This window comes from Macrotis lagotis, chromosome 4 (genome assembly GCF_037893015.1).
Source record: "Macrotis lagotis isolate mMagLag1 chromosome 4, bilby.v1.9.chrom.fasta, whole genome shotgun sequence".
NCBI lineage: Eukaryota > Metazoa > Chordata > Mammalia > Peramelemorphia > Peramelidae > Macrotis > Macrotis lagotis.
The window spans coordinates 77,685,326-77,710,084 of record NC_133661.1 but is presented as its reverse complement, the minus strand read 5'-3'; the positions used below and the strand labels follow the sequence as shown (position 1 = coordinate 77,710,084).

General features: G+C 44.5%; 2 protein-coding genes across 5 annotated transcripts in view; one reads left to right on the top strand and one right to left on the bottom strand.

Moving 5' to 3' along the window:
- ZDHHC16 (zDHHC palmitoyltransferase 16) overlaps nucleotides 1-1,177 on the top strand; it is a 9,861-nt gene extending 8,684 nt beyond the window's left edge. For 2 of the 3 annotated variants that reach the window (XM_074233211.1, XM_074233212.1), the window contains one exon: nucleotides 171-1,177. In XM_074233211.1, the coding sequence (XP_074089312.1) occupies nucleotides 171-285 (115 nt within the window). In that variant the 3' untranslated portion in view covers nucleotides 286-1,177. The remainder of the gene's footprint in view (nucleotides 1-170) is intronic. The other variant, XM_074233213.1, reaches the window with a different exon arrangement.
- On the bottom strand, nucleotides 968-24,759 carry MMS19 (MMS19 homolog, cytosolic iron-sulfur assembly component). 2 transcript variants are annotated; one of them, XM_074233208.1, is made up of 31 exons: nucleotides 24,568-24,759; nucleotides 14,578-14,626; nucleotides 13,235-13,335; nucleotides 12,337-12,422; nucleotides 11,981-12,055; nucleotides 11,284-11,353; nucleotides 10,742-10,870; nucleotides 10,306-10,367; nucleotides 9,641-9,727; nucleotides 9,155-9,229; nucleotides 8,760-8,837; nucleotides 7,946-8,084; nucleotides 7,587-7,741; nucleotides 7,341-7,419; nucleotides 6,997-7,122; nucleotides 6,791-6,872; nucleotides 6,159-6,256; nucleotides 5,828-5,977; nucleotides 5,405-5,557; nucleotides 4,520-4,619; nucleotides 4,229-4,331; nucleotides 4,055-4,123; nucleotides 3,742-3,868; nucleotides 3,051-3,151; nucleotides 2,855-2,911; nucleotides 2,565-2,751; nucleotides 2,321-2,403; nucleotides 2,057-2,221; nucleotides 1,914-1,973; nucleotides 1,498-1,598; nucleotides 968-1,402 (listed from the first exon to the last, which is right to left on the bottom strand). In XM_074233208.1, the coding sequence occupies exons 1-31, from the start codon at nucleotides 24,656-24,658 to the stop codon at nucleotides 1,375-1,377; spliced, it is 3,066 nt and encodes a 1,021-aa protein (XP_074089309.1). In that variant the 5' UTR covers nucleotides 24,659-24,759; the 3' UTR covers nucleotides 968-1,374. The 2 variants fall into 2 exon arrangements, with proteins under 2 accessions (XP_074089309.1, XP_074089310.1); XM_074233209.1 differs by lacking the exon at nucleotides 24,568-24,759 and having other exon boundaries at nucleotides 13,275-13,335.

The window sequence follows — 24,759 nt, the reverse complement described above, 5'->3', positions numbered from 1 at the left end:
TTTCCCTCCTATTAATCCTTTTACTTTTATTCTTGCCTATGACTAATACATCTGATGAGTAGTAAGAGTTTATGATCCATGTTTTTGGGAATGGGGAGGTATGGGAGCTTAAAACTTGATAATGAAAACCTAGAGTCCTTCTGAATAATTATTTTTGTCTTCTCTTGCAGGCACTGGCTCACTCGTGTCCTGCTCCCTTCCAGTCATCTGCCCTATGGGAATGGAATGACCTGGGACCCCCCTCCCAATGTGACAACAGTCCCAGAGTCTGTGATGGCTGTGTGAACTGGGCTGTGGGTAAATACAGCCTCCAAGGCTGGTTCTACCTCCTCTATGGTCTCAAAGGGCTGGAGATCTCTTTCAGCCTAGAACAAGGTCTGAGGAGGGAGATCTTCTTTGGAACCATGAAGCAAAAGTCATCATTTGGATTGGCTTCCCATACACAGAATGCTGTGGAATCAACCTTTGGGCATTAGGTGAGCTGTGCAACATGGAAAACTTCAGGGCTTGATCCCTTTTGCTCAGGCTAACCAAAGTTCCAGGATCCATGTTGCCAGGATTCTAGATGGGGGTAGAGCCTGTGCCCCAAACTGAAATTGTTACAGACCCAGTCTGGGTTTCAGCTTTGGTATTGTGTACCATTTCCCTGCTCTGACATGCAAGAAAAGAGCTTCAAGGTACAAGGGGACCCCTGGGCTCTCGGGGTAAAAGGGCCCCAGGGCTCTTACTGAGGTCACTGCCACTTTTCACACTCTGCTTATGCAGAAATAAAGGTATTTCATTTTGTAAAGACTGAACTCAATCCTGTTCTTCCCCTTTCTACTATATTTTGGCTCTAGATAACAGTACATGCCAGAGTTATCACCAGCACTCTGTTACAAAGTTCCTTATTTCTCTCCCCCACTTGCCTCAGAACTAGCTAGATTGTAGCTCCCAGACTGGGGGCGAGTTTTCTATACTGGCCAGATAACCAAAAGATGTCTTTATTCTCTAGCAGATACACACATACAACTTACAAAGTCTCTGTAGCCCTTAGGGCCAATCACTCACATTTGTTCCTTGGTAGGGTACCTGGGTATCTTCTTTACCCTTGTACAACTTTGCCTTCTTCATTCGGTAGCCTCCGCCCTGCCACCAGGGTCTCTTCTTGCCAAAACATTCCCATGGCCCCACATAGTCATATCACAATATCCGTTAGCAGTTGTAATACTGTGTTCCTTGTACAGCCATGCAGCACAGACTGAACCCACATCAGGAAGAGGGCCAATGGCTTCCCCTCCCTAGACAGGGCCCATTTGGTAGGAAGACGCCTTGACAGGTCAGTGACTCTGGATTAGATTGTCTGTCAGTGTTATCAGGCACAAGGTGGAGGCCTCAGCTGCCTGGGCTTCCTAGGAGGAACCTGGGGGGGGGGGGGGGAAAGAACAGGGGATGAGGCTGAAGCTCTATTAGGGAGCCCTACTTCTACCCCAAGTTTTCAGTTCCTCAGACACTCACCAGGCCCCCCTGGCAGTCACTGCTTCTCTGCGCACTAGCCTCTTCTTGTCATCCAATGGCTTAGCCAAGGCTCGGATCACTTGCATTTTGTAGGGCAGCAGCTATGGAAGGACAGGTGCCTGTCACCCAGGATCTAGCCCTCTTAGGAACAGATTTGGATAAGGAAGGGATTCTCGATTTTTCCTACCCACTGGGGCTGCAGGACTGGTTTCCTAGGAAGGTGAGGGTAAATCCTATTGCTTTTTAGAGATCACTGACTGCCCAGAGGAGATATCATGGGAAGCCTGCTCTAAGAGTTACTTGCTATTGTCAGATGTAGAGCTCAGGATCCTGGGTAGGTTCCATTTCCCCAAATCATCAGTGACCTAGGTCTATTATTGGTCACACCTTTGAAATAAGCTATCATAGACCCTTACCACAGGAGTTGGCAGCTTGGTGAGTGCATGTATACACTGTAATGCAGCAATCCGGACAGCCTGAAACACATACAGGGAGATATGGGGAATGATAAAAGAAGAAGAGGGCTCTCCACTAGAAAAGCCACTGCAAACATACTCACCATGGAAGGACTACAACTGAGGTTTAGGAACTTGGTGACAAGAGTGTCAATGTGAAGGCTCATGACTTGTGGGGCATCTAGGAGAAGAGGCTGAAGGCAGCTGAGGGTGGAGAGCTGTACCACGAAATCTGTGCAGGATAAAGCCTCGAGCAACAGGGAGAGTAACTAAAGGACAACAAGAACAGGTCAGAGGAGACCTATCCAGGCCTTTAGAACCTACCTCGGCTTTTTTTACCCTCCATTTTATAAGGCTAGAGGACTCACTGTTGGTAACTCTGGCAAAAGCACAGGTTTCGGCAGGCTGTTGAGGACATGAGACAAGCCCTTCAGGTAGTTTGGCTTCACATCTACAGGAAAAGTAAGAGTACTTGGGAATTCTTGGGATATAAGATCAGACCCAGTTCTCACCCCAAATGTATTCCAAGAGATACAAACTCCCCAGGGGGTCAAAGAAGCAAGGGTCCAGTGGCAGAAGTACCTAACCAGCAAGAGAGAACAAAGGACTCACTTTGGTGAGCAGCATGGAAACCCTGGACCAGGGCAGGCACACTATCCGTGAAGAAGCGCTGGCGGAACATGATGCGTATTTCAGCATGGCCAGCCCGATGCAGCACATCTGGGCAATCGGCCATCAGCAGGGAGAAGCCATCAGCTGCTGCAGGGCCCAATTCTGCATCACTCAAAAGGCCCATCAGCTAAAGAAACCAAAGTATTCAAGTCAAGAGTCAGGAAGATGTCAATCAGGGTTGTTGGTGAATGTGGCTGTTCAAGTAGAGAACAATTCTTGAAACTTCTTACCCGCTCTGTGAGGCTGGAGCTGAGAGGATGGTATCTGAGCACTAAAGCCTTGGTCACCTGTGAAGTGGAGAAATTCAGAGGGATTCCTCAAATGAAAACCCTCCTACCCAATTGTGGCCTTGCAAAAAACCCCACTTCAGTCTGACATAGACAAGCTGGCTCCCCACCCCAACACCAGGCCATTCTCTTCCCTTACCCAAAGGAGCAGTGTGAAGGCCTGAGGACGATAGGGACCTGGGCTCAGGCCAGCCTCCACTTTTTCCACAGCCTTCTGTAGGAATTCATCTAGCTGCTGCCCTAGAAAGGAGGGGGGAACGCTGAAGTGTGTGGCCACTTGGGTTACCCAAGTGGGAATGTGGATTCTTTATACAAATCCCCTCCATCAAGCTGCTAGTGCCCAGTACTAATGCCCAGCATCAGACTACTGAGGCTTCAGCCCAGGGTAGCTCCTAACTGGATTAGTTCTGAACTTGGAGTCCAAAGGGTCCGTGGATAAGGGGTGGTGGTCCATAGGGTATGAAACTTTGAATAAGGAAAAATTACACATTCTCTTTTTTCTTCTGACTTGCCCAAGGTCACATAGCTAGTAAGTATCAAGTGTCTGAGGCTGGATTTGAACTCAGGTGTGCCTGAGTCCAGGGCTGGTGCTCTATCCACAACGCCACCTAGCTGCCCACCTTTATTTCGATATACTTGGCTTCTTAGTAATCCTGGAGTTTTTGTTTTTTTGCATTTAAAAACATTCTTCTCAGGTGGGGTCCATAGGTTCTACTACCCTGCCCCAAGTGGTCCATGACAAAAAAAAAAAAAGCTAAAGGATTGAAGATTGAACCAGTGCTTGTGTCTGCATCTGCCTCAAGAAGGTTTTCACTCCTTGCCCTCAGTACCTGCTGGGTGTTTGTTGAGCAGCCCTGCCAAGCACTTGGCGGCAGCAGTGTAGGAGAAGAGCCCATCGTGGTGGCAGCTCAGAGTCAGCAGCTCCTGCATAAGCCTGTCCAACTGTGGGATCTCCACCTGCAGGAAGTAGGTCATGGGAAGCCCAGGAAGCACTTAGCAAGGAATGGCTCCAGAAGCCAAGATGAGGGAAGAGGATTCTGGACCAGCTTCAACTATAGCAACATTTCAGCCCCAAGGTCACTATGGGCTCCACTTCCCTGGACCAGGACCATATCCTTTGCCCCTAAGATCCCATTCACTTACATCCCTGGGCAGAGAGCAAACAAAGGCCATGAGAAGTGCAACCAGTCGCTTCTGTTCTGAAGAGCTATTCTATAAAGGAAGGAGAAACTCATCATCCTCATGCTGCAGAGCACCATGTATTCCCACTGTTAAACTTCCCATCAGCTCAGAAAGCGCACGCCCCATGTCCCTTACCTGGAATGGGAGGAACTTGCTGGGAAAGCTGTTTTCAGAAAGAAAGGATATGTTGCCATCCAGGAAAAGGGGCACAATGAGGGCAACGCTTTGAGCAGCTAGCCTGGGGACAGAAGGTTCATAGTATGGTTCACTAGTACCTAAATTACCCAAGTCAGTAAACCCTGGAGATCTCCCCTAAAATGCCTTCCCAAGATGATCAGATTTGAATTGTAGGCTGGACAGAAGGTTGTTGTAACACCCCTGCTGGGCTAAAGTCCATCCCTGCAGGATAAGTTATTTGTCACTCACTCAGGTTTCAGGTGGGTGCTGGCTGCGCTGATGACAGAGACCATGGCGGCCAAGACCTTCTCCTCCAACAGCAGCTTCCCGAGGTTGGGGAGATCTTTCTCTATAATAGCAACACTGTTAGAAATCATCACAGACTCAAGAGTGCAGATGGCACAGTAATATCTGGAATGGCCACTTTAGGCTATGACTCCACCTAGAATCCATAATCCTGGGAGCCAGGTAAGACTGCAGTTGCCCAATTTCAGTTGCAGCTTTTGAAGCAGTACAAGCTCTTGAAAAAACTGCCATCAATTATACTGTTATCACAACTAAGAATTTGCCATTAGGCTTAGAATGAATTTCTGAGATGATCTAGTCTTATCTCTTGGTTTTTTAGATTGGCAAGAAGCCTAGTAAAGGGAAGTTATGGCTGTTAATGGTCACAAACTACAGGTTCCTGAACTCTGTGGGACAAAATTAAGTAGAAATGGGGCCACCACCTCAGCAAAAACCCTGAGCACTGTTATCTCTATGGGTTATTCTAGGTGTATTCCTTTTGTTTCCTTGGACCCTCCCTGGGAGTGTTGCCAGCAGTACTGGTGATATCTCTCCTCTAACTATGCAGAACTAGAGGAAGTAAAACAATACCAGCTAAGTTTACACATTAATCACACCTGAAGACTAGTGCTGACTCTGCCCTTTCCTCTCTGGATGAGCCTGAGGAAATCACTGAAGCCCTGGGCCATGAGGAGGTTGGATTAGATGACTCTGAAGGTCTGGGATCCTGTCATGTGATATCAAGGGTATGATTGGCAATGGGGGGGGGCAGCATGAGGTCATACTATAGATCACACGAGGGTCAAAGGAGAAAAGTGCTACAGAGGGGGAAGGGGAAAGTTAGGTTACCTGGCATGGAAGCCTGAATCGCCAGGGCAAGCAGGCAAGGTACAGCTGTCTGATGGAAGTACCAGCAACTCTCAGGCTCTCGCTGGCACTGCCCAGCCACCAGGTGGAGACTCTGACAGACAGCAATAACCTCGCTAGAGTCTGCATTATTTCCTGTGGGGGGGGGGAATCAGGGTTCATTCTTTGAAAAGTCACCTTGTGTAGGGAAAACCAAGAACACTGTCAATTTATCGATTGTTTTTAAAGAGTAAAATGTTACTCCTTTACAAATAATTTAAAGGGTTTCTTTTCTATTTCCTCCCCTAGCCATTATTTTGAAGGCGATGTTCCTCCAGTCTAGAGTAGACAGAGACTGAGGGCTAGACAGGCCCCCCAGGCAGCAGGCCCCATCCATAACCTGCCTCTAGAGCTCCCCTTAGTTACCTCTGTGTACACGTCGGAGGTGCTGCAACAACACAGGCAGAGTCTCCCTGACAATGCTGGGGTGTGAGGAGACAGCTGACAGGGCCTGGAGACAGCGCAAGCGTCTGGCTGGATCAGAAGGTCCCTCCCCACCAGCCAACTCTGTGCCCCCTGTAAAACAGCAGCACATGGGACAAGGTTTTACTATCTGAATGGACATCCTTGAAGGCTTGGAGTTAGGGAGCAGAAAGACAGGACCCTCCTCTGTTATAACTTGCTGGTCCTCAAGACCCCCATTCTCTTTTGGTTTTCCTGCCCCCCTCCTTGGCCCAAGGGCCTGTGGACCACACACCTGTCTGGAGATCCTCCGAGAGCCGGGGGACCAGGTGGCTAATGAAGACTGAGGGATAGAGGGTGGCCAGTGTTCCTGATGCTTCCATTGCTGCCAAGCTGTCAGGGGCACAGAAGGAGGAACATCAGCCGAGGCTTGGCAATAAGGAGCAACCCATCTGCTGCTGGGTCAATGCCAGGACACTCTGTCCCCTCTGAGGACAATCACTCAGCAGGGTCTTCAGTGTGGGGCTTCCCTGGCAAGCTCTAGGAGCTGGATAAGCTAGAGGCGAGCAGAGAGATGACTCGCCGGCCCAGTCACAATCTCCAGAGCAGAGTCTACCTGGTTGCAAAGCCAAGTGACCATGCTTTACCCCTTTCAGCAGGCCACTGTCAAGTTCAAAGGTGAGCCCCACATGGACAGTGGTAAGCTGTCTGTTGGGCCTGGACCAGAAGACCCTGACTGAACTCAGTTTCTACAAGTTGGGGAAGATTTCTGTAGTTAGGATCAACCTTAGGCCTTTGATGAAAAGGATAACAGAAGGAGAGAGCCAGGGAGAAGAACTAAGGCTGCCTCTGTGGGCTCTCAGGCTTATCGCATTGGCAGCTTATGAGTGCCTCCTATGTAGGCGGGCCTGAGGTCCAATTTCTTACCAACTCTGGGAATCCTCCTCCAGGAAGCTGAGCCTGTAGAGGTGATCAACTGCCAATTCCAGGTCCTCAGGAGACAGTAGCCCTGCAATCCCAAGGGGACACTCACCTTACTAACAAAAACCTGAACTGAACTAGAGCTATGGTCAGCACGGAAGGACCCTGCTCTTTTCAAACCTCTAAGGGAGTCCCTTCTTTCTACCCTGTACCTGGCTGGGCTCCCAAGACTGTGAGGGCACGGATGCCAACAAGCTGGAGTTGTGTACTGGGGTCTGCCAGGGCCAAGGAGACCAAGGAGAACAGTGGGGTCTTGAAGCCACTCAGAGGTATTTCATCTGTGGAGAGAGAAGCAAAGACAGTTTAGCAGAAAAAACCTCAATAACCAAGGCAAAGGTCTTGAACCTTAAGCACATCCTTACTATAAGTATGGGGACAAAAATGACTGGGAATCCTAGAAACTCAAATGGAATAAAAACTTTGCCCAGAGCAGGTTAAATGTTCTCCCCTGCAGCTAGCCCCCATGGCAGGATGATGGTGTAAGGAGTAATCTCACCTTTGTCCTCATTTCCCCACTTTTGCTGTAGCTTTAAGAAACCCAAAAGCATTTCTAGAATTGTCCGCCTCTGGCTGCTCTACAAAGTAATAAAGGAAACTGAAGTCAAAGGTTATTTTTAAGGATCTAAAGTATTTACACTAGCTGCTGAGCAGAAGCTATTAGCTTTTCAGGAAAGAGAACAGGGAGTGAGGGGAAGATAACTAACCCCCACTCCCAACTAGTGTTCCCATCCCATTCCCTTACTTGGCTGTGCCGATTGAACTGATCCAGAAGCAAGGGTATCACAGTGCTGGTGATTCGGTCACAGGCCCGAGCAGATGCTCCTGCGGCTGCCTGCAGCAGCTTGGCACTAGGCCATACCAGCTTCATGTCAGGTTCACAAAGGTGGTGCCTGCAGTCTGTAGAGGAGGCATTTATCACAAAGGGCCAACAGGCTACACGCACCTCCTGTACTCCTAACACTGGAGGCTAACAGGTGGGTCCATGGACCCAAGGCAGTTTTCCAGTTATAAAGATGGGAGAGTCCATGGCCCCTACCCAAGGATCTCTCACCCTGGCTGCCCATCCATCTTAAAGTCCCTTCTGAGCCCAGGTCCAATTACCCTCTAGGATACTGCTGAGGAAGGAGTCCAGAAGGTCCTCTGCATCAGCCTCCAACACGGATCTAGACAGACACGCAGACAGGGAGTGCAGGGCGGCCAGTCCTTCTGCCTCAACCCGCTCACTGGATGTTTGAAATACCTGTCAGGGAAAGGGTCCTTCAGCTGCTCAGAGAACTCTGAACTAGAAACATCCCTCCTCAACCTTTGCCTTTCTTGAAGTCACACCAATTGAAATCAAGTCCAAAGGAACCCATTGTGTCATCCTCAGTCTCCAGCCCATTCTCACCTTCACCCCTGGTCGGAACACACCTCTTTCAAGTCAATTCAGCACCCTACCTAGGACTGAAGTGCCTGGATAAAGTGAGGCCCAGATGTGAATCAGTTGGCCCCAGGGTCACACAGAAAGTAGAAGAGGCAGGATTTAAACTCAGGTCCCCTGACTCCAAATGCAGCTACGTTTCCCACTGTTCCATCCAATGGACCCAATGGGTTCAGATCTGACTGGAAAGACCCACAACTCTACTATCATCAGGGCTTTTCTCGTTCTGTCTGATTGCTCAGAGAAAGAACCCAGGATTTCTCCTCAGGAGGATGGAGGTGGAGAGCACTGGTCTGGGAACCCCAGCTCCCACTGGAGCTCACTGGATACCTCCCGGTGCTGCTGGGGTTGGCCTACTGCCTTGTCCCCAAACAGCAGCAAGACTAAATAAACAAACCTCCTGGACCCAGCCTTCACATCATTACTCATCATTACTTCCTTTGATTCTGCTTGATAGCAGAGGTCACCCCCTCCCCTCCCCTGGGAATCAGGTACCTCTCTCCGGATGGAAGCCCATAGGCTAGGCAGGAAATCCTTTAGCTCCTTCTGCCCATACACAGTGCAGCAGGCATTCTGGGGGGGAGGGGACAGGAAGGCATGTGAGTTGAGCCAGGCCTATCTATTACGTTCCAAAGCGTAATAAGAAAATCTAGAATTTTCTCTCCTGTAAATTAAACTGCCAAAGGGTCCAATGCATGGAGAAGTAATCCAGGCCATGCTGCCTTCCCACTTCATCCCTTATTATGCCTGGTATCCACTCAGATCTCTGCCGGCTTGTCCAAACAAGCCAGAAACAAAAAAGAGTGATCCCTTCTCAAGTTCACTATCCTCTCACCCCTGACCCACTAAGAAAGAGCAGGAACATGCCAGCAGTAGAAGCATTCCCTTACCAGTGTCTGTAAGGAGTCCAGTTTGGCACTGAGCATCTCAGAATCCACTTTCTCTATCAACAGTGGCAGCAGGAACTGTGGAAGAAGGGTCAGAAGACTTCAGTACTCAAGAGTGAACCTCAGCTCTAGGAACTGTCCTGCTTTGTCCAGGGATTGGAGGCCCTATGTTATCATCCCGCCACCTCCTGGCACCTGGAACCCTATAAAAGTCTCATCTTCATCACTGAGGAAAGTGCTGGGCTACAGTAGGATCCTCAGGAAAAAAATCCCATGTAGGGGGATATTTTGAAAATTTCAGGAGAGGTATCAGGCCTTATGGGCCTATAGAATGTCACTAACCTCCTTAGCCCTCTCTCCTCTGCTCTAAGGCCTCAGGTCTTACTTTTCCATATAACGAGAAACCATTCTTCAGCTTAAAAGCGTTAAGTCAATCAGAGTGAAGTAGGAGGGTTCCTTCCAGAAAGCCCTCCCTTGGACTCAACCCACCTCAGCAAACCGAGGTGTGGAAGCCAGAACAGCTCGAAGGCTCAGGATGAGATCTTCTCTCTGGATACCATGGGGGTCATTAGGTGGCTAGGGGAGGGAGAAAGGGGGTAAGTTTGTACAACTTTTCCTCAGTCAAACACAATCCTAAGCCTCAAACTCTCTAGCCTGTCTTGATGAAACCCAGGACTTACCTTAGTATCTAAGGCACCAGCACATAGAAGATGGTCTACCCTTGGGTTCTTTTTTTTTTTAAAGGTTTTTGCAAGGCAAATGGGGTTAAGGGACTTGCCCAAGGCCACACAGCTAGGTAATTATTAAGTGTCTGAGGCCAGATTTGAACTTAGGCCCTCCTGACCCCAGGGCCAGTGCACCACCTAGCTGCCCCAGTCCTTTTTTTTTTTTAATTAGAATGAAATTTTAAAATTAAGAGATCTAAGAGCTGTACTGTTGGTGACATAACACTGCTCTATAGTATACAAGTCTGGAGGAAACCAAAGTTGATTTTGGACCTACCTACATCCCAGACTCACTTCACACCCCACCCACCCCTCCTGCCCAGTACTAAGCACAATGTTAAAACACACAGCAAATTTTTAATATATATTTATTGAATCAAAACTTCCTCCACTCTCAAATGTTTCCATAATTCCCTATAAGATACTCACCGGAGTAAAATCAACAGGAAAGTAACAGGATGTCACCTCAAAGAGTTCCTCTACAAAGGGTCCTAAGGGGACAAACACAGATCAAGCTAGCTTGCAATCTTCTTTTACAAAATTATTTGTCTCATTACATGTAGAAAAAATTTTCAATATTCATTTCTGTAAAGTTTTTTCCCTCCCCTCACTCTAGATTAGCAAGTAATCTTAATAGAAGTTATTCACATACAATCATTTTACACAGATTTCATATTAGTTCGTGCTGTGAAAGAAGAAATCAGAACAAAAAGATATGAAGGATAAAACAAAAATCAAGTTAAAAAGTGAAAACACTGCATTTGATCTGCATTCAGATTTCTTCCTTCTTTCTCTGACTGTGGACAGGACTTACACTCTTTCTCATCTTTTGGCCTTAACCTGACATAACAATTTAGGACCTTACCTAAGCTATAGTCCTTTGAGATGAGATCATAGACAATTCGGAATGCCACCAGAAGATTTCGAGGATCTTTCTCCCCATCCATTACCTGGATGAAGCCAAAGGTAAAATCGGCTCCTAGGCCCTTCAGCTCTGGGGAAGGAATGAACAAATACAACATTGTTCCCTATGAAACACAGGGCTGTAGGTTTTCTCCTGTTGTATATTCATTTTTTTGTTTTCTTTATTCCCAGAGTGCGTTTTACTTTTCTATTTCAAAGTAAAACATCCAATGCTAAAGAAGTTTATGTAGTTGTTTTGAAGATGGAAACACAAATAAACTTTTCCTTTCTGACTGCTTGGAAAATGGCTCCTCTACATCCCTCAAGAACCCAATCTTTCCTGTCTTGACCCTGGGTTTTCATATTGCCTATTTATACATATTTCATCCTCTTGCTTAGTCTCATGAGTGGGTAAGGATGAGGAAAGATGTGGTAGTGAGTAAAGCAGAAAGTGAGATGTGACGGCTGCTGCCCTGACTTCCCAGGCAGTCCTGCCTCCCTCACCTTCTTCTCGGGTACGCATGAAATTGGTAATGATGCTGTAGACTGTGTGTCGATCCATCTGTGCAAGAGACTGGGGGGGGATGGGGAGGTGGGCAAGTGGATGGTGAATAGAAAAGTGAATTAGTGATCAGTCAGCACAGCCCTCCTCCAACCCCATGGCTTCTAGAGACCTTCCTCCAGTGGCCAGGCCAATCCCTCATCCAGTACCTCCCTTCACTCTTCCCCAGTCCACTTTTTAGGCACATACAGGCAAAGGACAGTCCACCAGAGAGAAACATCTACACTTGCATGTAAGCATGGAACGCCCATGTACTCTGACTCTAGAACTATGTAATAAAAGTTGCTAGCCTTTACATAGCATTTTACCTTTTATCTAAGCTGATCCTCACAACAACCTTATAAAGTAGGTGCTACTGTTATCCCACACACCTGAGACTGACCAAAGATTCAATGCCTGGTCTGGCCTGGCCTCAGAGGCCAGATCTGAACTTAGATCATCCTAAATGCAGGCTGAATGCTCTCTTCCCTGAGTCCCTGGACTGTCCCCCAGGTTAGGGAATTCAGGCATGATCAAGGCCACAACAGGCTGCTGGGACTTTTGGGGTATCTGATTTCTTGGCTTACTCTTAGCCCCTCAGAGGCTTTTAGAGGTGATGGGGAAGAGCAAAGAGGTGGGCAAGTTGGTACACTCACTCACCTGTACATGTACTTCTTGGAAGATGGCTTTGAGCACAGAGACGGCCAGGCCTGGAGGGAGCACATCACACAGACTCTATGGGGAAAAGAAGACACATGCTTCCATGTCAGATAACCTTCAGACTTTGTCTCTGGCTGAGAACCCAGGGTGTCAAGGTTTCCTTAGCACTCAGTACTGATCTAAGATGCAAAGAGATAATCAGCTCCATCATTTGCCCTGACCTCAGTCAGTATTTTCAGAGCAGATGGAGCTGCTTTTAGCTGAGTTTTGATATCATATTCCTCTTGAGCTCTAAGGGGCAAAAGAAGAACTGCTTCTTTTGAGGGGAGGGGGAAGTGAAAGGAAAGGACACTTACCAATGCCCGAAGACCTTGCAGGACAGCCGGGATCACAAGGTGATGGTCCTTGAGCTGATTCTCATAGAACAAGGTCAGGTGCACCACTACACAAAACAGAGCCAGCATCAGTGGGCACCTGCTCAAAGGGGCACTGTCAGCTCCCCCATCCCCCCATCTGAAGGGTAGTCACTAAGGTATTGCTTGATGTTCTTATTTTACACAAATATTTCCCCTCATGAGGCCGTTCTGTCCCACGATTGTGATGTCATCAAGGGATGGCCAAAGTCAATTCCCTTGTCTCATTTCTCCAACAGCTGTCTATCATTTCGAGAACCTTCAGAGGTCTTTCTCAAGAGAGTAAAACTGTAAGGGCGATTTTCTTTCTAAAGATATCAAAGCACTTAAGACACTGTATTAATTTACCTATCTATCCCACAGAGATAATAATGGTAAACCACTATTCTTCCTGTTTCACAGAAAGGACTTGAAACAAGGAAGTGAGGGGAATAATGATAATACCTGGAAAGATTTAGAGATCATTTTCCAAACCCTTCATTCTACAGATGAAGAAATTTGGAGCTCAGAAAAGGTCACACAGGTAGTAAAGGTGACAAATCTGAGAAGTGGAGTCATGTGACTCCAAATCCAGTGTCCTTTCTAATCACCCAGGCCTCCACTGAGACTACAAGGAGATTTACAAGAACAGCTATAACTAGATTCCAAACATACAAACTGGATTCTCAATTCAGATATTCTGCCAAATGTATCATGTGGTAAGGAATGAAGACTAAAAGTAGACAGTCATACCCTTCTGGGATAACTTGGTTCCCCCAGTTCCTATAAGGACAGCTTAAATCTAGCTAAACAGCCCTGATGGAACAATCCAGGAAGAAGCCCACATTCATGAGAGCAATACCTTCCTTTTCTAGGAGCAAGGGATGACACTGAAGTAGCACCTGGGACAGAAGATGGATCCCTCGACCACGGGTCCGGGGCTCTGGATTTTCCAGGCAGGACCTGAATGAAAGAAGAGGGTGGAAGAAACCAGTCTGCTTGAGTGAAAAGTAAATCCCTTGAGTGAGCACCATTTTGATGTAGTTTATGTGTTGTTAATCCATGTCAGAGGGAGGATGGCAGAAGAGGATACAGTTCCATGGAATAGAGGTTCCAAGACAAACCAGGATTTCTAGAGGAAGTTGGAGCCTTTGTAGGATCTAGGGTTAGGTGAAGTTCAATGTATTTTCCTAGACACCCTTGGTTTGGTACCTAATGTACCTAGAAGTATTTTTGAAAATCTTAAATATTAATAATAGTAATAACAACAACAACAACAACAATAATTATTATTATTCACTGGCTTAGCCGAGATATACAACACAGTGTTGGATTCCCATTCTGGAGAACTGATGGGAACCTGATCAGATGTCAAATCCTTAAACATTTCTTGGAGAATGACCCCTTTCTAGCTTTTGCTAGGGCACAGAAACAACCCACAGGGTTTGACTTATAGAACAGAAACTGAGTCATGTGAAAAAGGTAATAAAAGCAAGACCAATGAATCACCAAGGTCTCAGTGAAGAGTAATTATCTTCAGGGCTTGATAGCATGATGAAGTGGTCAGAATAAAGATTTAAGTTAGCATTAGGATTAGAGGATAGTAAAATGATCCCCTGACAAATAATTCCATGGGAAACCTGCCTAGAAGAAGAAAGCAAACTGGAAAGTACTTATGTACAAACGACAGAGGGAACAACTGGAAAAGCTGAAGGTTTATGGGGTAAGTAAGTAAGAATTACTTGGTGGGTTCCCCCTCTGGCCTTTGCAATGCCTTCATTTCAGAGGCCATACCACTTTGTAATAATCCGAACTATCAATCAATCTAGTCCATGAAGTCTGAGGCAGAGAAGGCTTGTGGAATGTCACGTTGTATTTGTTTCCCCAAGTACTCCTACTACCTGTGCTTGAAGGTCGTGGACTGGATCCTGTGGCCTATAACTTAGAGGTTCCTAGGTTGACAGAACACAGCCTGTATTTGCTCCTTGATAATATAAAGTCAGCTTAAGAGAATCAGTCTTATCCACTGAGTTGATCTGAATGAGAGGTGTACAGAAGGGGCTGAATGAGTACAAGTAGGGGCCTAATATATTCCAGAATAGATAGAAAAACCCCCTCCATTTTCAAAGCAACAAAGAACAACTTTACAAAAGAAATCTAGGAAACAGGATGGTAAGATGAGCGTCTCAGAACAAGGTCTCTTACCCAAGGGCTTCCACCACTTGTAATATAGTACAGCGACCAGATTTCACATCTAGAGGGAGGGAAAAAAAAAGAACTGTGAAAAAATCTTCCACTGGACCCAAATGGTTCTACCCAAAAGTACATCAATTAATAAGCATGTATCAAGCACCTACTAAGTAGCAGGGATTGTGGATAAAAACAAAAAAAAAAAATCAATCAACTCCAACACTCAAGGAGCTTCTGGGAAACTATAGATCTTGGTATACAGAGAATCAATACAAAATAAACAATAAGTAGAGTTCAGGGAGGGAAAGCATTAGGATCTGGGGAGTGTCAGAAAAAGTTTCAAGTAGGTGGTATTTGAGTTGACTTTTTTGTAGTGAACATTTATAATTTTTGCTATTTGGTTCTTGATAGACACCAGCAAACAGGAACATTTCTGCATACAAATACAGGAAAAGGGGAGGGGATATGTAGTAGTACATCTACTTGCCATGATGTACATTAAGGAGTACTTGAAAATACGCATCTTTTGTATTTTGGCATCCTAACAGATGAACAAAAGAGAACTCTGTTCTCTTTGACTTCTAAGCATGAGCCCTGACCAGGAAATGGGAGCTGGAGCCAGTGTGATGAAGAGCACCAAGGTCTGTGAATTTGGAAAGCCAGAGCAGTTTTTTTTTATTCTAAAGACAGATGTGTGAAGATAGACTAGAGTGGGGAAAGAGACTTAGGCAGGGAGACAGGAAGGAGACCAGAACCAAAGGCTCAATCTCTGAGAGAGTCATAAGAGAGGGACATGGTTGAAAGATGCTGCAGAAGAAGAAATGGAAAGATAGAGCATTCCACTGGATATGTGGAATGAGCAAGAGCGAGAATAGTGTTAGGATTGGAAGACTGGAAGGATGGTGGTGGTCTCAGCAGCTCAGGAGAGTGACTGGGCTAGAGATTAGAGATCTAGGAGTCATCTGCAAAGAGATGAGATGATAATTAAATCCAAGGGAGCCAAGGCTACCAGGTAAATGGGGAAAAAGAAGAGGGATCACCTACTACACTTAGGGGGTGTGATGAATCATCAAAAGAGACTAAGATGGAAAATCATACTTAGTGCTAAAGAAGACACTCTGCCTTCAAAATATGCCTACTATCTCCTATAAAATCTGAATTTGTATAAAATGAATCTTCTAATTATCTGGAAATACTTTTCCTCAAAAGACAATTTTTTCCTTGGGTAATTTAAATATTTTATTAATAAAGCCAGCAGATTATTAATATAAGGAGGATCATTTGGTTATCTCTCTCAGACCAAAAACAATTATGGAAGTGGGGCTCACAGTTTGTTGTGCTGTTTGTTCAAGATCATGATATTAGGGAGGTGATGCCAGGACATGCAGAGTTTCTAAGAAAACAGTAGGTGGTCAATGGGGCAGAGTGTGACTCTCACACAGAGAAATTATCTCTACTCAGACCACCCCAGCTAAACCAGACCACTCCCAGCCTTCAATTACCCAGACAAAAGGAGCTGTCACCACCCAAGCTAGAGAAGAACAAAATAGATTTTCCCACCCTAAATTAAATTCCTGGCATTTGGTAGAGTCTGACCCAGATCAAGGAGATCCAAAGCAATCTCATTATTAGTAAAGTCCTTCAAAAGGAAACTTTATTATTTATTTATTTTTTTAAAAAAGGAAACTTTAAAATGAGGAATTTAGAAAAAAGGGGAGAACCTCTGAATCTCTCCAAGATGGGTTAATAATAATCCTCACTCTCCCATTTGATTCTCATGAAAAGTGAACTCCTCAGCGAATCACTAACTGATATGACAAAACACTTCATCAAGGGGTTTCTAACTGGACTTATGAAAGAAGACAGAATCGGGATGATGTAAGGCAAGTTTTTCCCCTTCCTGTTGCTGACTTTTGTTTCCCCTTCCTTATTTCTTATTTTTTGGGTTTTTTTTTTGCAAGGCAAAGTGACTTGCCCAAGGTCACACAGATAGTAAGTATCCAGTGACTGAGGTTGGATTTGAACTCCTGACCTCTGAACTTCAAGGCCAAAGCTTTATCCTCTGTGCCACTTAACTGCCCCCAAAATATGTGTATTTAAAGAAGGAGGGACCAAGTAAAGGAACAAGGGTGAGTATCCTAGTTCCAGGATCAATTGGTTTCTACAAGCAGTCAAATCAAGCAATAAGTACAACATTTGGGGTAAGGTGAGAAACAAAAAAGTTTGTGGAGATGGTAGACAGAAAGTCCCCAGAGAATTAAGGAATGGGTTTTTCTTTTCTATACAAGTTTGGTAAACAGGAGTCTGCCTGGCCTCAGATCTCAAGAGCATCAGAATTCAATTTCTGGGCCAAGATATGACGTGCTCTGGCTGCAGAATGGGGTAAAGTTCAATGAGGCAGAGGAGAAAGAGATTCCCTAGTTGGGATTCTCAGCTCGTGACTGGCACCAATTCAGCCATCAGGCACTCACATTCCTTCTTGTGCCAGGATGTGGATGAGCCAGCTGCTGCCCTTGCTAACCAAAGGGAAAACATGAGCAGGATGCAAAGTGGGGGAAGGGTGAGCTAACAGAAGGAAGCATTAAGTCTAGTTGATAGGATTGACAAACTAATGAAGTCTTAAACAGTCTATCATTATCTCCTCATCTACAAGTGGGAAGAAATGTTTATTTCTGAATTTTACATCATAAAAGAAACTGGAGCTCCCAAAGGAGCTGATTTTACTCTAGTCCTTATCCAGGAGAAGAAAAAGCTCAGCAAACTGTTAAAGCACACTACAGCAGCCTGAGAGGAACTTTCTATTTAACACCCATTCACAAAAAAGCTTGGGAACCAAGCACTATTGGTAGAAATCTTGGACATCACTGATCTGATTCATCCTAAGTCTTGCCACCCTCTTGTGGAGTCAGGACTAGGATTCATCCTGAGAGAAACTTAGTGGTTCAGTAAACCAAAAACCAAAGAGCAATGAGAACCCTGGACCTGGAGTCATGGAAGACTTGACTTTTAGATACTGCCTCTGATAAGGCAGGCAGCTTTGTGACTACTAGTGAGTTATTTAAAATCTCTTTGCTTCAGTTTCCTTCTAAATAAATGAACAAATTAATGAATGAATATAAAACTATGCAAACACTTTCATCCAGCAATACCACTGCTAGGATCCGTATCCTAAAAAGATTTTTTAAAAAAGGCCCTACTTGTACAAAAGAATTCATAACAGCTCTTTTTGAGATGACAAAGAAATGGAAACTGAAGAGAAGCCCATCAACTGGTCAACAGCTGAACAAGTGGTGCTATGTGATTTTTTTTTGGATGAAAATGTCACCTTTTAAATGCCGATTCTCCCCCCCCCTTTTTTACTCTTTCAAATTATATGTAAAGATAATTTTCAACATTCATTTTCTTGAGTTCCACATTTTTCTCCCCCCCCACCCCAAGACAGCATTATGAATGTACAATTGTGTTAAATATATTTCCAAATTAGTCAGGTTGTGAGAGAAGAATCAGAACAAAAGGGAAAAAAAAAACATGAGAAAGAAATAGCTTTCTTTTTTTTAAACCCATAGTTCTTTCTTTGGATATGGATGGCATTTTCCATCACAAGTCTTTTGGAATTGTCTTGGGGCATATGATTTTGATGAAATTCTTTTGTGATATTATAAGAAATGATAGGCAGGATGAATTTAGAAAAACCTGTAACTATCTTGATGGACTGATGTTGAGTGAAATGAGTAGAACCAAAAGAATACTGTATATAAGAACAGCAATATTGTACTATGATCAACTGTGAATGACTTAGTTTTTCCTCAGGAATACAATGATCTGAGACAATTCCAAAGGACTCATGATGAAAAATACTATCCACATCCAGAGTCTGGATAGAATGTTGAATACAGATCAAAGCATATCATTTTTTTCACTTCATTTTTTTTGGGGGGGGGGTCTGTTTTCTTTTTTCACATGACTAGTATATAAATGTTTTGCATGAATGCACATGTATAATATCTATCAGATTGCTTACTGTCTCAGGGAAGGGAGTGAAGGAAAGAATTCAGAATTCAAAATTTCAAAAAAGAATGTTAAAAATTTTTTCTCAAGTAAGTGGGAAAACATATTTTAAAAAGAGCAAACAATACTGATAGCAGTTGCCTCACAGGAATACTAGGAAGATTAAAAAGCATAACAGACGTGAAGTACTTTGCAAATCATAAAGTACTGCATAAATGTCAGTTATCATTTTCATTAGCTTATGAAAAAACTTGATGCAATTCCAAAAACCAAAGAGCAAGAGGTTGCCTAAAGGAACCCGGGTGCCTCTACAATTTGTGAATTAAAAAAATGTCTTTCCGGCTTTCAACTTGCCATCACCATTGAATGTGGCCTAGTTGTATTCAGGAATATGATATTTGTGTGGTTTTCCTGAATCCTAGTTTATAGATATCTCCCAATACTAAGATCTGCCTGATTCAGATACACCAGGACTGTCCAACCTTAGGTTATCTTAGGGTTGCATTAAAATAATTATTCGAGGTTCGCATCCAGAATAAAAAAATACAGAACATTAATATAATAGTTAATTTAGAGTCTTACCTTAACAATAACTATGAAAAGTCATGGCACTTTTAACATTTTAGAAAGTGTGGGAATGCACATCATCAATACAACAGGCAAAGGCACTAAGTGCAAAAGCAAACACAAAACAACAGAGCGACAACACAATAATATAAAGGTAGGTATATACTGACTAGTCTGTATCATTCATATGGAACACATCCCACAGATCAAGTGAAAATTTTGTGCAATGTTTCTTCTGGAATACTGTTTAAAAACACCAAAGAAAATTAATATCAATGAGATTATTAGTGATGGAATTAAAAAAATCTATTATGCAATCCATGCAAATTATTATTTTATTTTTTTTCCCTCATGAAAATTAAAACTCACAGAAAGGCCACATAAAATTGTTCTATGGGTTGCATGTGGCCTGCAGGCTGTATTTTGGAAAGCCCTGATATAAACAACCCTAAAAGAATAAAAGCTCAGAGTGCAGGGGTTGTTCATTTTTTGTATTTTTATGTGCAAAGCTTCAGCAGGTATATAATAAGTGTTTGTTAATTGTTTGCTTGATCAGCCATGAGAGTTCAAAATAGAATAAAAGCAATATTACAACAAATAAGAAAAAAGTTGCATAAATTCAGGAGAAAAGGAAGAAATTGGGTGGAGGGAGAGAAATGTTAATATATGTAAGAATGAAAGCAGTCATGTTAGAAGATTTTTTGAAATATACTATTTTAAAATCCAAATATTTTAAGGGAAAACATTTAAACTTTCAACAGCTTAGCTCAAAACAGCCTGGGAATGAACAAAGTCAAGAATCCTGAGTTTGGAGACAAACTAAACTATGACTAGACTTGTTACTTCTCAAGGTCTCGGTTTTGCCTATGTATAAATTTAGGAATACTATTCTCTTCTAAAAATATCTAAAAGTTTTTGTTATTGAAACATATGGGCTCTTAAACTGAAAGATGCCAGAAGAAGACAAAGTCTACTAGGTATGGACAGAGGCCCAGTGCTCTTCCAAGCTTAGTGGAAGATGGTCAGCTTGTAGACGGCTCTTCAAGTTAGGAAAGAAGCTCTGAATTGTTACCTTCTGGGATGTACACCACCAGAATTGTCCCTTTAAATATAGGCCATGCCTGGCTACCAACCACATTTTCTATAGCAGGACACAGAGATCCGAAATGGGGTCTTGAGATGGGGGGTTAAAGGAGCATTTAGGTGAGCAGATAAAGAATGCACAATCAGACTTCTGTCCAAACTGAGCTGCACCCCTCTCAAATTCACCAACTAGCAGAAAGCCTTGGCTTGGTCCTGCTCAGGCTCTTAGGCTGCCTTTCCTGCTTGGGATGCTCTAAGCATCTCTGAGAATCAAGGTAAAAATGATGTGTTTCATTCTTGGCTAATTCAATCTTTTCTGTTTCAGGAAAAGCATTTCCCTCAGAGAAATCTCAAGGGGATGAATACAGTACTAATATTTTTCTTATTAAAGACAAATAAAATAGGAACTAATTGCGTCTACTTTCTAAGAGGGAGTGTAACCAGACAACATGTAAATAGGCACTAAAAGATGAAGGTAATCTAAGCAAGAAAGGCTCTAGCAGCTGAGGTAACCAGGAAAGATGTTCACCTTGTCAAAGGTGGGAATTGAGCCTCACCTTCGAAGGAAACCAGGATTGCTCAGAGATGGGAATGATGGAGAGCATTTTCACACATGGAGAGGACCAGGGCAAAAGCAAGATGGCAGAGAGGTTGTATCATAGGAGAGGAGCAAAAGAGCTAAGTAGGACTGGATTGGGCCATGTATACACAAGAAAGGAAAAGGTAGACACATACCATGTTATGCAGAGCATTAAGTACTACATCTGATCTTGGTGGTGAAGGGGGCTGACAAAGTCAGACAACTTCAACAATATCACTTGGACAGCTGAGGGAAACATGGCCTGGAGTGGGGGAGGGACTGGACATCGGGATAACAGTCAGAAGACTATTTAAGCAGATCTGGTGGTTCATACCTGTAATCCCTGCTGTGGGAAGATTAAGGGTGCAGGATGGTTTGAGTTCATGGGTTCTGGGCTGTACTGGTTGAGTACCAGCATCAATCAAGTGTGGGGGAGGGGAAGCCAGGGGATGAGCCCATCAAAGGCTCCATTATTGCTTAGTGGTAGGACTGGGCCCATGGGAGGGAGGGAGGTATGAGGCGATGAGAACCTAAAGTAGTTGGTAGTGTGAGTCAAGAGGAGGGGTGTTATGTTTCGAAGAGAAAAATGGCAAAATTTTGGCAGCTGAATGGATATGTGGGGTGAGAGTATGGAGTTGAGAATAAGATGAAGACTGTGAATGTGGGTGACTTGAGTAATCTTTGGAGGTTTGTTGATTCTTCCTATCTTTGAACACCCTGTTCAAGGTGGAAACCAAGATTTATAAAATCTAACTGATGCCTGCCTTCCAGGAGCTTCTGACTGGATAAGAAGGGGTTAGGCACTACAATAAACTGAAACAAGATGACAAATAAATAATATATGAGTGGTCCAGAACATAAATATTATTAGATATCAGTGAAGGGAAGATAACTTGGAGGGGAGGGGGGGTTAAAGGGCAAATACTTTCATGTCTTGGATCTTGAAGAATGGGATAAGATTTTCTAAGGTAGAGATGGTAGAAGAAATACTACAGCCAAGGCACAGAAACCAGAAGGCCCAACAAAATGCTTGGAGACAAGTTTGGGTGGAATAGTTTTCTCAAGGAAAGAGTAACATGCTAAAAAAAAGGTAACATGGGACCAGACTAGGAGGACTGTGACTGCCATCCTACTGAACCAAAAGAGTGGACTGATACCCAGCCCCTTCTTTTCATCTGTTGCCTGTGGGCCTTTGCAAGGTAGTTCTCCAAGTCTGGAATGTCCTCCTTTCCCACCTCAGCCGCTTAAAATTCTACATACAAAGTTCAGCATATATTCCATTGTCCACAGAAGGTCTCTTTCATTCTTGACATTTTTTTTTCTGCACTTATCTGTATGTTATATCCCTCTTCCCCTAAGGAACCATAAGTGACCTGAAAGCAGTTACTATTTTGTTTTTTGTCTCTGAATCTCCACTGTCTGGCAGAGTAAGTCTTTAAAAATTTGTTGTATTAAATTTATTCTGTATGCAAAGGGAAACCACTGAAGATTCACACAAAAGCTGTTAAACAGCAAGATTTTTAACATGAAGGTGAACACTCAACCTTTTTTCACTTCAAAGCTAGTAAAGATTTGTTTCTACGAAATAAAATGAAATGAGGCCATAACTACTTAAAAACACCAAAAAAAACTCCACAAACAACTGTAATACATTCAATCATTATACTGGGGATGGAAAAATATAAAAAGATCCAGCCCTCAAGGAGCTTACATTCTCTTGGACATATCAAAAAAAAAATTCCAAATTGTATTCTTTCCTCTCTCTGGAATGTTCTCCAACTTATCCTGTATATATTTTACTTGGATTCAGTTAACTACATGTCATATCTCCCTATAGCCTGGGAGCTCCTAGGTTAAGACTGTTGTTTGTCTTTTGTGTTACTAGTTCACTATAAAGCAGGTGCCCCCACAAGGAGTAGAATAAAAGTTTTAAAAGATTTACTTATTGGCAGTTCTTCATTTAAATGTCTAAAGTCTAAACACATTTAAGGTCTCTTCCACATAAACATCCTAATTTTATATAAGTTTATCTTAAACTACTCACCCCCTCCAAAACTAACTCTAGATTTGGGTTAGTCTGAAGCCCTTATTCTATCACCTCTAAAGTTTTGTTCATTTATCTAACTAGAAAACATTAGGTTCACCCTCTCTCATAGTGCAGTCTCCCAAACAAGAAGGTGGGCTCCCAGGAGGAGTATTTAGTGGAATGCTAATAAGCACTTATTAAAAACTTTTTACTCATTCATCTCAGACTGCTCAAATTCATTTGCCTTACAAGGATGGGCTCAAGTTAGATCACACAATCAGAAAAATTTCTTAATGGCTACCCCAGAGCCAAGGACGCAGAAGATGCTAAACTGGAAAAGTCTTGAAGTCCAAATTGATTCTTTCCCCTTCTCAAGTTTTTAAGTACCTTGTTGTTAGAACCTCACAACTTAACCTAATTGTTTCTTTTATGTCCACGTCTGACTCTTCCTGATGCCATTTTGGGTCTTCTTGGCAAAGATGCTGGAGTGGTTTGCCATTTCCTTCACAGTTCATTTTACAGACACTGAGGCAAAGAGAGTTGAGTGACTTCCCCAGAGTCATACAGCTATTAAGTGTCTAAGGACATTTGAACTCAGAGATGAATTTATTGACTTCAGGCCCTGCAGTATACCCGCTGTGTCACTTAGTAGTCCTGATAATTATTATACTCTTGTATTATCTTCTAATTGGCTTATTTAGAATGTCCCCAAAATGATTAAACTCATGGACAAGGACCCCATTTCATAATCTGCAAGGAATTTTGGAGAAAAGAACGGCAGACACCTACAGATTATAATAGAAGTTTACATTAAGCACTCTCAATCTTCCAAAGCTGCTTGCTCATTAGAATATTATTATTATTATATTAGTATTATGCCCATTTTACATGCATGGGAATGAAAACTCAGAGGGATTAAATTAGTACAAGGTCACAGAGTTGGATAACTAAAACCCTGAACCCTTCAATAAATACCGAGCCCTCTCTACGACCCAGTCTCCCTCCAAAGAGGTTGTAAAGGCACTGAGGAAGACGAGGACCACCCAGATTAATATAATGTTTAGAACGAGAAAACAGCACAAATGTGGTCAGACCAGGGACTACAGAGGAAAACAGGACTAACGTTTAGGAGCTTGGTAATTCAAAAGGTTTTTCTAAAAATGCGCTACTTAGTTTCACCAGATTTACCACGCTCAATTTTACTTGGTCCTCTAGTCCCTAGCCAGACTTCCTGTGTCTCAAACACCCAAAGTCTGGTTTTCAGCATTCGCCAACTGGAGGAGTCAGAAATCATCAAGTACCGCCGCCCGGCAGGAGAGGGAAGCCTACGGGTAACTCATCCTCTTTGTGCCGGAGCCGGGCGTGGGGGGCTGACTGATGGCATCCCGAAGCGAGGCGGTCCCGGGGGGTCTGCCCCGCGGAGCCGCACCCACACGGTCCCGGGCCGGGCAGGCCAGCTTGGGGCGCCGCGGCCCGCGGGGCCGGCCCGGCCTCCCGCGGCCCCGGCCCGAGCCCGCCGCCGGCGCCCACGTGGCCCAAGTCGCCCCCGCCGCGCCGCACGCCGCCCCCCGGCCCGGCCCCGGCCTCTTCCTGCCCCCCGGCCCCGGGGCCGCAGCGGCCCCTCTCCGCTGCGGACCGCCCGGCCCCTCGTCGGCTTCCGTCCCCGGGCCCACCCCAGCGGCCCGGCTCCATCCCTCCGGCGCCGGCCGCTCCCGCCCCGCTGCTTGCAGCGCGGATGTACCTGCCGCCACCTCAGCCGCCGGGCCGTCCCGCTGCCCGACCACAAAGTCCTGGACCAGGCCCCCCAGGGCGCCCGCCGGGGCCGCGGCCATGATCGGAAATCGGGAGGGGGGGGGAAGAGGGGCGAGAGGCGGAGGAGCCAGCCCCACGGCGACGCCGGGGCCGCCTCGCGCATGCGCCCTCCCGCCAGTCA

Bases quoted from the DNA above. Each gene is read 5' to 3' on its own strand.
- MMS19 (XM_074233208.1), bottom strand. From the start codon at position 24,658: ATGGCCGCGGCCCCGGCGGGCGCCCTGGGGGGCCTGGTCCAGGACTTT. The intron at 12,423-13,234 runs GTATTGCTCTCA...TGTTTTGTGTAG, and splicing joins CTTGCTCCTAGAAAAGGAAG to TGGTGCACCTGACCTTGTTC. The intron at 9,230-9,640 runs GTGGGTTGAGTC...CTTCTTCCACAG, and splicing joins CCACACCTCGGTTTGCTGAG to TTCCTGCTGCCACTGTTGAT.